The 15,197-nt window shown below is 35.8% G+C and overlaps 1 protein-coding gene across 9 annotated transcripts in view; it reads left to right on the top strand.

The window, feature by feature from the left end:
* HERC2 (HECT and RLD domain containing E3 ubiquitin protein ligase 2) overlaps nucleotides 1-15,197 on the top strand; it is a 243,912-nt gene that overhangs the window by 72,351 nt on the left and 156,364 nt on the right. For all 9 annotated transcript variants that reach the window (XM_077868196.1, XM_077868211.1, XM_077868216.1 and 6 more), the window contains 2 exons: nucleotides 5,278-5,529; nucleotides 11,894-12,087. In XM_077868196.1, the coding sequence (XP_077724322.1) occupies nucleotides 5,278-5,529; nucleotides 11,894-12,087 (446 nt within the window). The remainder of the gene's footprint in view (nucleotides 1-5,277; nucleotides 5,530-11,893; nucleotides 12,088-15,197) is intronic.

A 15,197-nucleotide genomic window follows, 5' to 3' on the forward strand; every position in this document is an offset into this window, starting at 1 on the left:
AGAAAGGCTTGTACTGCTATACTTCTCTCTTAAGACTGCCTTTGCTGCATCCCAAAGGTTTTGAACAGTTGTGTTTTTATTTTCATTTGTTTCCATAAATTTTTAAAATTCTCCTTAATTTCCTGATTGACCCATTCATCCTTTAGGAGGAAGCTTTTAACCTCCATGTATTTGTATTCCTTCCAATTTTTTTCTTGTGATTGAGTTCAAATTTTATAGCATTGTGGTTTCAAAATATGTATGATATAATCTCAGTCTTTTCAAACTTGAGACCTGATTTGTGACCCAGTATATGATCTATTCTGGAGAAAGTTCCATGTGCGAGTGAGAAGAATGTGTATTCTTTTGCTTTTAAAAAAAATACTCTGAATATATTTGTGAAGTCCATCTGGTCCAGTGTGTTATTCAAAGCCCTTGTTTCCTTGTTGATCTTTTGCTTAGATGATCTTTCATCTCTGTGAATGGGGTGTTAAAGTCCCTTACTATTATTGTATTATTATCAACATGTTTCTTTAATTTTGTTATTTATTTGTTTATATATTTGGTTGCTCCCATGTTAGGGGCATAAATATTTACAGTTGCTATATCTTCTTGTTGGATAAGCCCTTTTGTTATGATACAGTGTTCTTCATCCTTACTATAGTCTTTGGTTTAAAATCTAGTTTGTATGACGTAAGGATGGCTATTCCATCCCTCTTTTGATGTCCATGAGCATGGTAAATGGTTCTCCACCCTCTCACTTTCAATCTGGTTGTGTTTTGGGGTCTGAAAAGAATTTCTTGAACATGGCATATTGTTGGGTCTTATTTTATTTATCCATTCTGATACCTTATATATTTTGATTAGAACAATTAGTTTATTTACATTCAGAGTACATTTTGAAAGATGTGAATTTAATGCCATTGTATTACCTCTAAAGTCACTGTTTTTATAGATTGTCTCTGTTCCTTTCTGGTCTTTATTACTTTTCGGCTCTCTGCTCGCAGGATCCCCCTTTAATATTTTTTACCTGGGTGGTTTGTTTGTTTGTTTATTGATTGATTGATTGATTGCATGGGTGGTTTAGTGTTCACAAATTCCTTTAGCTTTTGTTTGTCCTGGAAACTATTTTTTTTTATAGTTAATGGAGTATTTATTCTTTATTAAGTAATGGAGTACAACTATTCTGTGTGTGAAGTGGGTTTGAAATATCGTCCCACTTTTATAGATCTAAGACTGAAACTGAAGTGTTTTAAATCTCAGTCCATGCTCTTCCACTTTTTGTTGTTGAAAATATTTATCTATCAGAATATGACTAAAATATGACTAAAATGTATCAAACTTTTTCCTTGATCATCTTGTCACTTCATGATATGTGAAAAAACAGCTTCTTTAAGAGTTAAAGGAAGCTCTTCAAACATGCTTATAATTGATATCTAACAGTTTGTTTGCTGATCTGTCCTGGAAACTTTTTATCTCTCTTTCTATTCTGAAAGACAGCCTTGCTGGATAAATTATTTTTGGCTGTATATTTTTCTCATTTAGCACGTGGATTATATATATCATGGCCGCCCTTTCTGGACTGCCAGGTCTTTGTGACCAGGTCTGCTGCCAGTGTTATATGTCTACCTTTGTGGGTTAAGGGCCTCTTGTCCCAGGGTACTTTTAGGATTGTTTCTTTGTCTCTGAGATTTGCAAACTTCATGAGGTGTTGATCCATTTTTATTGATCTTGAGTGGCATTTTCTATGTTTCCTGGACTTAAATGCCTGTTTCCTTCCCCAGATTAGGGAAGTTCTCAGGTATAATTTGTCCAAATGAACATTCTGCCCCTTCATCTTCTGAGGCCCCCTATTATATGGAATTATGTTGCTTTATGGTATTGCTGAGTTCTTGAAGGCCCCCTTTGTTATCCAGTAGTTGTTATTTTCTTCTCTTCTACTTACGTTCCTTATTTTCCATCGTTTTGTTTTCTATGTCACTGACTCCTCTGCCTTATTCATCCTTGTTGTTAGAGACTCCATTTGTGATTGCATCTCAGTAACAGCATTTTAAATTTTGGCCTGATTAGATTTGAATTTTTTATTTATACCCTAAAGGATTCTCTAGTGTCTTCTATGCTTTTTTCAAGCCCAGCTAGTATCATAATAATTGTTATTTTACATTCTAGTTCTGACATCTTACTTATATCTGTTTTTGATTAAATCCCTGGCAGTGAGTACTACCTTCTGTTCTTTCTTTTGGGGTGAATTTCTCCATCTTGTCATTATGTTGAGAAAAGAATAGAAGAAAATGAGAGAATAGACAAAAATAACAAGAACAATAGAAAAAAAAATGCAGAAGAAAACAAAAAGCAAACAAAGTAAGAAAAACTCAAGAAGTAAAACAATAAAACAACAAACTAGATCTTGGGTGTATTTTGGTCTGTTTGTTGAGAGCAACCATATCCCAAAATATCAAGGAAAGATAAACTCATATATATACAAAAATAAAATAAAATACAATGATAGGCAACCAAAATAAAATATATATATGTGTGTATATGTATATGTATGTATATATGTGTGTATATATATAATATATATATATAAATAAAAATTAAAAAGAATTAAAGAATTGAAAAAATAAGAAAGTACCTGAATGAAAGTAAAACTGAAAGACTAAAGAATAGAAAGAACTCCACAAATGCTATATAGTGTTTTCCTCTAGAGCTGAAGTTCCTCAGATCTCTGTGATTGGTGAACTTGGTGTTAGCTGGTTGTTCCTGCTGGTCTTCTGATGGAGGGCCTGCTGTGCTGATGTTCACGTGCCCTTGCCTACCCTGGTGGAATTTTTCTTCCCTTGTAAGCGGCTCCAGATTGCACTGTGTGCACTGTTTTGCTCCTTGAAGGCTTTCAGCACTGGTTGGGGCAGGCAGGGGATGAAAACGGCAGTGCCCTGATCTTTGTCTCAGAGTTGGAAGTTTGTGCTCGTCGCTCTTCAGTGAGCCCTCAGAATAGCAGTCAATCACTCTGTCTCCCTGGTTTCTGTCCGAACTCTGTGTTCAGTCAGCCTGTAACTGAACTATTTTATCTGAAGCATATGAGTGAGTTTCGAATCTCCAAATGTTATGGATTCGTGAGGTATGGACCCATGCTGTTCCTCCAAAATTCCCTCCAGGTTGGAGGGCCGTCTCAACAAGCATCTGCCTTTTGTGCTGAGACTCTGCCCAGAGAATGGTCGTGCGAACATGCAGCAGTTTGCAGTTTATTGTTTGTAGTTTATGGCAACCCAGAGCAGAAGGTTGGCACCTAGACTCATTGTTTACAGCTGGCTTCCCCACTCCTATGTCTGGGAACTCTGTCACACTCAGCCACCTCCATTCTTCTTTTGACCCCTGGGATCCTGAGACCATGCTTTCCCATGAAGGATTCCACCCTGCTTTGCCACCTCAGCACCTTTAATCCAGTGATGTCCCTCACTGTAGCAGACTTTTAAAAGTTCCGGTTTTGTGCTCTGCTGCTTATAATACTTTGTGGTAACCTCCTTAAGCAGGTTCCCTCTCCTCCACAGTTTCCTCAGATATATCACCCCAGATGCCAAGTCTTCCTACTTCCTACCTTCCAAAAAGTGGTTGCTTTTCTATTTGTAGCATTGTAGCATTTCTTTTTCTCAGATGTCTCCATGATTTTGCAGGTGTTCAGAATGATTTGATAACTAGCTGAAATCCAGGGATCAGATGAGCTTAGGGTCCCCTATTCCTCCACCATGTTAACTCTTCTCCTCCCTGGGAATTTCTTTAGTGAGAGGACAAACATCATTTCAGGCATCTTCATGTTCACCTAGGCCCCTTCTCCCTCACAGGGAGAGACATAGAGGCATCTTACTTCTGCTCCTATGAGTCTTAGAAAAAGATGGTTTCATCAGTCATCTTAAAGTTCTCTTCTTCTGGCATGAAGCTTTCCATTTGACATCTTGTTTTTATGTGTCCAATGTTGAATGATTGATTTTATAAACCTCTTAACCAAGAAGTGTTTTCTTAAATAAGCCTTATTAGGATTTGTTCTTGAATTCTTTGTGTGAAACTTCTATGTATATAAAACTGTGTTGTTTTGACTTAATTGCCTTGATTGGAAACTGCATGCTGTTTACTTCACAGCGGCATTTCTTTGGTGCAGATGTCGTATAGGGAAATGTCCCTGCTACATTACTGTTTTTTGAGATGACTGGTAGAAGCATCCTGTCCTGTGCGGTCTGGTTCTAGGGTGACAGGGTCACTGAAAGCATTGGAGAAAGTGGGAATTGCCAGCTGGGCTGTGTGAACAATAGGCATTTTGCAAAACATTTAACTATATGCATATTCTCTGATATTTTGTATGGGTTTACTGAGTTGAGCATTGGTGTGTTTATGTCATTGCCTATTAGTGTATCATCTCCAATTTTAGTTCAGGGATTGGCTGTTTTTTCAAATAGACTTGTATTGGAATGCCACCTTGCTTACGTATTGTTTGTGGCTGCTTTCCTGTGACATTGGAACAATTGAATATTTGTGACAAAAACCACCTTGTCCACAAAGCGTAAAAATACTTACCATCTGAACTTTTTGTTAAAATTTGTTGATCTTTAGTTGTTTATCTAAAATAGAGCAAGAACTTAGTCACTTACAGAGCAATTTAGTTTCTTTTTTTTAATATTTCTTCTCATTTCTCTTCCTCTACAGTTTTTACCTGTTTTTTTCAAAAATTCACATTTTTTGCATTTTTACAAAGCTTTTAGCTTAGTTGTCAGTAAAAAAAAAAACCAACCACATTTTTGTAATTTACTTTATTCCTTTATTTAATATTTAATTAGATTATACTAACCAAATGTTATTGGAAAAAAGTGCTGTCATGCAGTTAATTTGTGGTGGGTATGATAGGAACACTGTGGAGGCAGACCTGAGAGATAGTGGCAGAGAGCTGCAACTGTGTATGATGGGTCCAATTATGGTATTTTATGGAGGCACTGGAGCTGTGTTCTGTGTTCACTACTTGGTTGATCTGAACCCAGTCATTGAACCCAAACCAGCTAGAGTCAGGACTTTATAATTTTTTTAGCTAAAACAAAAAGAAAACCCAGCTATCCTTTTCTTAATTGGTTCTGTATTAACCTGAAGTATAAACTAGATTTCATTTGGTTAGTAGTAATCTGTATTGTGTTAACTGTATATATTAGTGGTCTAGATTGTTACCAGTTATATTCAGTATTTGCGGCCACTTAAGAGTTGCATTAAGATATACAGTTATTTTTACTTAAATATAAATATATTTGTATTTTTTAGGTCAGGTGTGGTCTTGGGGAGATGGTGACTATGGGAAATTGGGCAGAGGTGGTAGTGATGGATGCAAAACACCAAAGCTTATTGAAAAACTTCAAGACTTGGATGTTGTGAAAGTTCGATGTGGAAGTCAATTTTCTATTGCTTTGACAAAAGATGGCCAAGTTTATTCATGGGGAAAAGGTGACAACCAGAGACTTGGACATGGAACAGAGGAACATGTTCGTTATCCCAAACTCTTGGAAGGCTTGCAAGGTGAGTGAAAAATGTAAACTTTTAAAACTTTTTGAAGATTTTTCTTTAGGAATTTTTTAAAGTTTGCAGGTTTTTCTCTTTTTTTACATAATATTTTATGAATGACTCCTCATTAGAAGGCTTTTACCCATATTTTCATAGGTATAGATAATGAATGGAAAGTGGTTTTGTTTCTGTTAAAAATGGCATAGAATTATTCTCACCAGATTTCATTTGAAATTTATTCAGTTTTACTAATATTGATAAGTCCTTTTTGGGGCTGGCATCTATTCATTACTAAGTAAGCTGGTCTTAGTGAGATTAACTTCTGTTGGTGAGGTCATGTATAGTTATACTGTAGACATTGCTAAGATGATGGATATGCATGGTGCTGTGGGACCACAGTGGGAGATAGGATTAGTGTGCTTGGAGTGGTCTCATTTGAGCTTATCCTTGATGGGTAAATCCTGCTTGTCTGGTTACAAGCGCATCCAGCATGCATTCTAGATAGAATGGGAGCCAAGGCATGTACTTGTGCTTTGAAGATGCCTTCTGAATTGTGGGAAAAGTTGGTGATTGGTGTATCAGGTGGCCTGTAGTGCTAAAGGGGGTTGGCAAACTGTTTTTTTTTTTAAAGGAGTAGAATAATAAATATTTTAGGTTGGAGTACCATACTACGTTGTATGTCTCAACTACTTTCTTTTTCTGTTGTAGCCCGAAAGGAGCCATAGATAATATATAAACATGGGCCTGTCTGTGTTGTAGTACAACTTTATGCATAAAGATAGTCCTTGGCCTTTGTTTGGCATGAGGGATAAAATTTGTTGAATCTCTGAGCTAGATTCTACTTTATGTTTTTGCTTTTTTTCAAGGGAGTTTGGAAGTGAGGCTTTTACATGGGACTTGCTAGTTTCTTTTCTCATCATTTTCATTTTATAACATTAATACCTTGGGGTGACTGGGTGCCTCAGTTGGTTAAGCATCTGACTCTTGGTTTTGGCTCAGGTTGTGATCTCAGGGTCATGAGATGGAGGGACTTTGCTTGAAATTCTCTTTCCCTCTCCCCTTTCGCCACTCATGCATGCATGTGATTTCTCTCTCTCTCTCTCTCGTATATTTTTTTATTGGAGTTTGATTTGCCAACATACAGTATAACACCCAGTGTTTAGATAATCCCATCAAGTGCCCTCCTCAGGGCCCGTCACCCAGTCACCCCATCCCCCTGCCCGACTTCCACTACCCCCTCCCTGTTCATTTCCCAGAGTTAGGAGACTCTCATGTTCTGTCACCCTCTCTGATTTTTTCCCACTTACTTTCTCTCTTTTCCCCTATAATCCCTGCTACTATTTTTAATATTCCCCGTATGAGTGAAACCATACAATGAGTGTCCTCCTTTGATTGACTTACTTCACTCAGCATAATATCCTCCAGTTCCATCCATGTTGAAGCAAGTGATGGGTATTTGTCATTTCTAATGGCTGAGTAATATTCCATTGTATATATAGACCACATCTTTATCCATTCATCTTTTGATGGACACCGAGGCTCCTTCCACAGTTTGGCTATTGTGGACATTGCTGTTATAAACATTGGGGTGCAGGTGTCTTGGCTTTTCACTGCATCTGTATCTTTGGATAAATCCCCAGCAGTGCAATTGTTGGATCGTAGGGTAGTTCTACTTTTAACTCTTTGAGGAACCTCCACATAGTTTTCCAGAGTGGCTGTACCAGTTCACATTCCCACCAACAGTGCAAGAGGGTCCCCCTTTCTCCACATCCTCTCCAACATTTGTTGTTTCCTGTCTTGTGAATTTTCCCCATTCTCACTGGTGTGAGGTGGTGTCTCATTGTGGTTTTGATTTGTATTTCCCTGATGGCAAGTGATGTGGAGCATTTTCTCATGTGCTTGTTGGCCAAGTCCATGTCTTCCTCTGTGAAATTTCTGTTCATGTCTTTTGCCCTTTTCATGATTGGATTGTTTCTTTGCTGTTGAGTTAATAAATTCTTTACAGATCTTGGATACTCTCCCTCTCTCTCTCTTAAAAAAAAAAAAAACAATAAAATACTTGAAACATATTAATACCTTGATGACAAGGTATTATGGTGTTTATTATTTTCTAAGTTTCTGAGATAAGTTGTAGGATAATACCACTGGTTGTATGCTATGGAGCTGTGTTTGAATTTCATTAACCTTCTTGTTTATATTTTTTTCACTTAGTAAAGGAAATCTGCTTCCTCAGCTCTATTTATTAGATAGAGAGATAGCTTACTATGAAAGCATTTAAATGACTGATGGTACAATTATTTTGGCCAGTGTCAACTTATGATAAGCTCTTAAGAAAGAACTGTTCTCCTTCTTCTAGTAGCGTTTTGCAGCTGAATTATGTTTTATGTCTGTTTTCAGACTACAATCTAATAATTATACTAAAAATTAATAACAAGGATGGTTGGAAAATCCCCAAATACATGGAGATTCAACAACAAACTTCCAAATAGCTCATGGTCAACGAAAAAAATCTTAAGAGAAATTTTAAAATATTTTGAAATAAATGAAAATATAAATAAAATTTGTGGGATGCAGTGAAAACAGTGCTTAGAAGGCAATTTATAGCATTGAATGTGTATATTAGAAAAGAAGAAAAATCTAAGTAATCTTTGTGTACAGAAAAGAAAACCATTAACAAAATGTAAAGGTGGGGCATCTGGGTGGCTCAGTTGGTTAAGCGTCCAACTTTTGATATTGGTGAGATCAGGGTTGTGAGATTGAGCCCCACACTAAGCTCTGCAATGGATGTGGAGCCTGCTTAAGATTTTCTTTCTCCCTCTGCTTCCCCTGCAGTCCCTGCACACTTTCTCTCTCTCAAAACAACAAAAAAGTAAAGGCAACCTATAGAATGGGAGAAAATATTTGTAAATCATATCTCTGATAAAGGGTTAATATCCAAAACATATAAAAAGGACTCTTACAGTTCAATAGCAAAACACACAAAAAAACTAACTCAAAACCAGTTTGATTAAAAGTTGGCCAGAAGACCTGAGTAGGCATTTTTCCAAAGATGACTTATAGATGGCCAATAGTACATGAAATAGGTGCTCAGAATCATTAATCATCAGAGAAATGCAGATCAAAACCACAAGTGAGAAAACACTTCATACCTGTTTGGCTACTATAAAAAAGACAAGAAATAGAAGTATTGATGAGGATGTGGAGAGAAAGACACTCTTGTGCACTGTTGACAGGAATGTAAATTGGTATGGCCACTGTGGAAAACAGTAAGGAGGCTTCACCAAAAATTAAAAAAAGAACTGCCGTATGATCTAACAATTCTACTTCTGGGTGTTTATCTGAAAGAAGTAAATATGCTAACTCAAGGTATTTGCATCCTCATGTTTGTTGCAGCATTATTCACAGTAACCAATATCTGGAAACAACCTTAGTGTCCCATTGGTAGATAAGTAGATAGAGAAATGTAGTGTATACATATGATGGAATATTAGTCAGACATAAAAGTAAGGTAATTCTTCCATTTGTGTTAACATGGATGGATATTAAGGGCATTATATTAAGTAAATAGGTCAGATAGAGAAAGAGAAACACTAGATCATCTTACTTATATGGGAATCTAAAAAAATACTGTCCCCAAAATTCCCCCCAAAACCATAGATGCAAAGAATAGATTGTTGGTTGCCAGAAGTGGAGGTTAGGGGGTTGGGTGAAAATGGGTGAAGGTAGTCAAAAAGTACAAATTTCTAGTTGTGAAATAAGTCCTGGGGATACAATATACAGCGTGATGTATAACAGTAGTTAATTGCACTTTATTGAATATATGAAAGTTGCCAAGAGAACAGATCTTAAAAGCTCTCATCACAAGAAAAAAATTGTAATTATGTATGGTTATGGATGTTAAAATATATATCAATAGTTTCCACCTTAGACAACTGGATAAAGGAGAACAGATTAAATCCAAAATAAGAAGAAGGAAAGAAATAATGAGAGTTAGAGAAGAAACCAATGAAATTGAAAACAAAATCAATAGAGAAGATCAAGGAAACCAAAAGCTGATTCTTTGAAAAGATTAATAAAATCAATACACCTTTAACTAAGCTAAGAAAAAAAGGAAAACAGGACACAAATTACTAATGTCAGAAATGATAGAGAAGACCTCAGTACAGATCCTATTAACATTGTAAAGATGATAAAGGAATACTAAGAACAACTCTCTGTCCACAAATTTGGTAACTTAGATGAAATGAACCATTTCTTTAAAAGACACATTTGCCAAAATTCATACAAGAAATAGACAAACTGAATAGGCTTATATCTCTTAAAGAAATTGAGTCAATAATTAATAACTTTCCAAAACAGAAAGCATGAGGCCCAGATAGGTTTACTAGTAAATTCCACCAGATGTTTAAGGAAGAAATTTCTCTATAATCTTTTTTCAGAGGATGGAAGCAAAGGGAATATTTTTTTAATTCATTCTGTGAGGCCAACATTACCCTAATACCAAAACCAGACAAAAATATTATTAGAAGAAAATTACAGACCAACATCTCTCATGAATATAGATGCAAAAATCTTGAACAAAATATTAGCAAATAAAATTCAACGGTGCATAGAATTAAACATCACTACCAAATTGAATTTATCCTACGTATGCAATGCTGGCTAGTTCAACATTCAAAAACCAGTTCAATGTAATCCATCAAATCAAGAGAAGAATAAGAAAAATCACTGATCATATTAGTAAATGCAGAAAAAGCATTTGATAAAATCTAATACCTGTTCATGATAAAAAAAAACTCAGCAAACTAGGAATAGAGAGAGAATGTGATTAATTTGATAATATCTACAAAAATTCTACAGCTAACATCATACTTAATGGTCAGAAATTTAATGCTTTCCCATTAAGATCAAATATAAGGAAAAGATGTCTCATCTCACCATTTCTTTTTAAAATCATATTAGAAGTTCTAGCTAATGCAGTTAAACAGCAAAAGGATGTTAAAGGCATATAGTTTGAGAAGGAAGAAATAAAACTGTCTTTGTTCACAGATGACATGAATGTTTATGTAGAAAATCTGAAAGAATCAACAAAAAAGCTGGAAGTAATAAATAATTATAGCAGAGATGAAGGATACAAAGTTAATATATCAAAATTGACTTGGTATATACTGTAGTTCCTGTATACTAGCAACTAAGCAGTGGAATTTGAAATAAATACAAAATACTGTTTACATTAGTATTAAAGTGAAATAGGTGTAACTCTAACAAAATAAGTACAAGACCTACATGAGGAAAGAGAAGAAACCAATGAAATTGAAAACAGAAAATCAGTAGGAGAGAGAAGATCAAGGAACCAAAAGCTGACTGTTTGAAAAGATTAATAAAACCAATGAATAGGTAGGTATAACTCTAACAAAATAGGAACAAGACCTATTTGAAGTCATAGATGTAATTCTAAGTACAGAACCTATATAAGGAAAATTATAAAACTGATGAATGAAATCAAAGGAGAACTAATAAATTGAGAGATATTTTTTGTTTATGGATAGGAAGGCTGAATCTTGTCATTTTTTTGTGTCTTGATCTGTGGATTTAGTGCAGTCTCAGTCAAAATCTCAGCAAGTTATTGGGAATATTGACAAACTTATTCTATATTTTATGCAGAGAGGCCAAAGACCTAAGATAGCTAACACAGTATTGAAGGAGAAGAGCAGGTTGGAGGACTGACACTACCCAACTTCGAGATTTAATATAAAGCTACAGTAATCAAAACAGTATGACATTGATTAAAATATAGACAGGTTATTGGAACAAGATAGCTCAGAAATAGACCACTACATATAGTAATTGATCTTTGACAAGGGAGCCAAGGCAATACAAGGAAGTTGGAACAAGTAGACATTCACAGGGAGAAAAGAAAAATGAATGGATAATTGATAATGGAGGATGCTATGCATGTGTTGGGGTGGGAAATATATGGGAAATCTCTCTGCTTTTTCCTTAATTTTGTCATGAACCTAAAATATTCTAAAAGTAGAAAGTCTCAATGAGGCAAAAAAGAATATACTTTGTATGGTTATACCTTAGGACAGGAGAATAAGAATAATTAAAATACACTTGTCTTTTTCTGAATGAAAATCTGAATAAGGAGACAAAAGTAACTTTTTTTGTACTAAGGTAATTTTCAGACTTTAGATCTTAATAAATTGTAGCTAGTGAAACATAATGAGTTTTAATAACATACATGAAGCAGATGAATTATGTATAATATTAAGGCAATTAACTATCTTTTAGAAGTTGACATTAAACACCTCCTGACCTGAATGACCTATAGCAGAAGTCAGGTGTGAAGCTGTGTTGTGTCACTCTTTCCTCCTAGGGAAGAAGGTAATTGATGTGGCTGCAGGCTCCACCCACTGTCTGGCTCTGACTGAGGACAGTGAGGTCCATAGCTGGGGGAGCAATGACCAGTGCCAGCACTTTGACACCTTGCGTGTGACCAAGCCTGAACCCGCTGCACTGCCAGGACTGGATACCAAGCACATAGTTGGAATTGCTTGTGGACCTGCTCAGGTACCGTGTAACTAGTGTGGAATAGATATGTTGTGGAATTTAGGCTTCCTGTCCTCCACTGTTGGTATGTAGAATAACCATTGATATGTGTGTGTGTGTTGTCCTTAGATCCGGTAGTTGTAGTGAACTCACATTACTTACTGGAGTTCATGTTGATTCCCTGGGGTTTTCTTCAGAAACAGTTATGTTGGCCGAACATGGAGACAGTTTTATTTCTTCTTTTCTCTATATTTCTTTCCCTTGCCTTATGCACTGGCCAGGACTTCCAGTATGATGTTGAAGAGTAGGTGAGAGGGCAGGGTACATCCTTGTTCCTGATTATAGTCGGAAAGCATTTAGTCTTTCACCATTTGCTAGGATGTTGGCTGTATGATTTTTTTTAAGTAGATGCCTTATTATCAGAAAAGGAAATTCCCTTTAACTCCTACTTTTTTGAGAGTTTTTCCTGATCCTGAATAGGTACTGAATTTTGTCAAATGCCTGGACCCTGGGATCAGGCCCTGACCCAAAGGCAGATGCTCAACCACTGAGCCACCCAAGCATCCCAAAAATTGTTTCTTTAAGAGATAACAGAACTATTTAGAGTGTTTCTTCTTGAGTGAGTTTTCCTGGTTTGTGGCACTCAGGGAGTTAGTTGTTCTGTTTCATCTAAGTTGTCTGATTTTTGTGTATAACGTTTTCCTTAGTATTCATTTACTAAACTTTCAAAGTCTTTGGGGTCTGCAGTAATACTGTATTGCTAATTTTTGTTTATTTTTCTTTGTCAGTTTGGCTAGAGACCATTTTATTGATCTTTTTAAATAACTAGATTTCAGTTTAATTTCCCCCTTTAGGGCAGCCCTGGTAGTGCAGCGGTTTAGTGTCGCCTGCGGCCTGGGGTGTGATCCTGGGGACCCGGGAATGGGTCCTGTGTCGGGTTCCCTGCGTGGGGCCTGCTTCTCCCTCTGCCTGTGTCTCTGCTTCTCTCTCTCTCTCTCTCTATGTCTCTATGAGTAAATAAATAAAATCTTAAAAAATTCCCCCTATATATTTCATTGGTTTATTCTCTTGTTTTAATCCCCCCTCCCCCCCTTCAGCTTGCTTTGGATTTTATTTATTTATTTATTTATTTATTTATTTATTTATTTATTTATTTATTTTCTTCAAGAGGAAGCTTAGGTTAATTTTAGACCTTTCTTCTTTTGTAATATTTAATCACTTGATGCTATAAATTTCCCTCTGAACAGTCCTTTAATGCACCAATACATTTTGATAATTTTCATTTTTGTTCAGTTCAAAATATTCTCTAATTTCTCTCAAGAATTGCTTTATGACCTATGGATTATTGTGTGATTTAATTTCAAAGTGGAGATTTTTCTGTTACCATTTTGTTACTGTTTTCTAGTTTAATCTTACTGTGATTAGAAAACAAACTATCTGATTTTAATTCTTCTAGATTTGTTAAGATTTATGTTATGTCTCAGGATATGTTTTCTTTTTTTTTTTTTTTTTTTTAAATTTTTATTTATTTATGATAGTCACAGAGAGAGAGAGAGAGAGGCAGAGACACAGGCAGAGGGAGAAGCAGGCTCCATGCACCGGGAGCCTGATGTGGGATTCGATCCCGGGTCTCCAGGATCGCGCCCTGGGCCAAAGGCAGGTGCTAAACCGCTGCGCCACCCAGGGATCCCCAGGATATGTTTTCTTAACTGAATGTTCAGTGTGTGTGTTTGAAAAGAGTTATGTATTTTGTGGTTGATGTATTTTGCTGATACTGGGTAAAGTGTTCTATAAATGTCAAATCCAGTCATTGATGGTATTATTCAGTTCTACATCCTTTTTGATTTTCCGTCTGCTTGTTCTGTCCCTTTCTAGGAGGGTAGAATTGATATTTCCAAGTATAATTATGTACTTCTCCATGTCATTTTTCAGTTCTATCAGGTTTTTTAAAATATTAATGCTTTTGGCCATTAAAAAAATTATGGTCAACTCTACAGTGGTGTTGAATATATTCATGAGATTGTATAACCAACACTGCTATTCGTCTCCAGACTTTGTCATCATCCCAAATAGAAATTGTACCCATTAAACAGTTGCTCTCCATTTCTCCTCCTCCGGTCCCTAGTAACCTCAAATTTACTTTCTGTTTCTGCAGATTTGCCTATTCAAGATACCTCATATAAGTGGAATCATATAATATTTGACCTTTTATGTCTGGCTTGTTTCACTTATTTGGCATAAGGTTTTCAAGGTTGATCCATGTTGAAGCATGTTTTAGGATTTTATTCTTTTTAAAGGCATAATAATATTCTACTATATGTATATCCCGCATTTTACTCATTCGTTTCTCCTTCGATGGACACATGAATTGTTTGTACTTTTTGGCTGTTGTGAATAATACTGCTATGAATATTAGTGTACAAATGTCTATTTGAGTCTCTACTTTCAGTGTTTTTGAATATATATCTAGAACGGGGAAGGCTGGATCATCTGGTACTGATGAAGACGTTGAGGAACTGTCAAACTTTTTCCACAGCAGTTGCATGTTTTTTACATTCCTACCAGATAGACACAAGGGTTTCAGTTTTTCCACATTTTTGTTCACACTGGCTACTTTCTGCTTTCCTTTTTTGTTTGTTTGGAGCCATCCTAGTGGGTGCAAAGTGGTATTTCACTGTGGTTCTGATCTGCACTTACCTAATAGAAAAGATGTTGAGCATCTTTTCATGTGCTTATTGACCATTTATATATCTTCTTTGGGGAAATGTCGATTAAGTCCTTTGCACCTTTTTTGAATTGTGGTTTTTGTTTTCCTTTCTTTTTTGAGGAGTTCTTGATATATTGTGGCTATTAATCCCTTATCGAGTATATGATTTACACTATTTTTTTTCCCTTTCTCTACCTGTCCTTTCATTCTGTTGATAGTGTCCTTTGATGCTCACAAGTTTTAAATTTTGAATAAGTCCATTTTATTTTTTCTTATTTTGCCTGTGCTTTTGGTGTTATATATATGTATATCTCTCTCCAAGAAATCCACTGTCATGTAGATTTTACCCAGTATTTTCTTCTAATTAGATTCATGGGAATTTGCCAATGTCATAGGTCTTGTTTACTGTAGCTATATAAGAAGT

Source organism: Canis aureus, chromosome 2, assembly GCF_053574225.1.
Source record: "Canis aureus isolate CA01 chromosome 2, VMU_Caureus_v.1.0, whole genome shotgun sequence".
NCBI classification, from domain to species: Eukaryota; Metazoa; Chordata; class Mammalia; order Carnivora; family Canidae; genus Canis; species Canis aureus.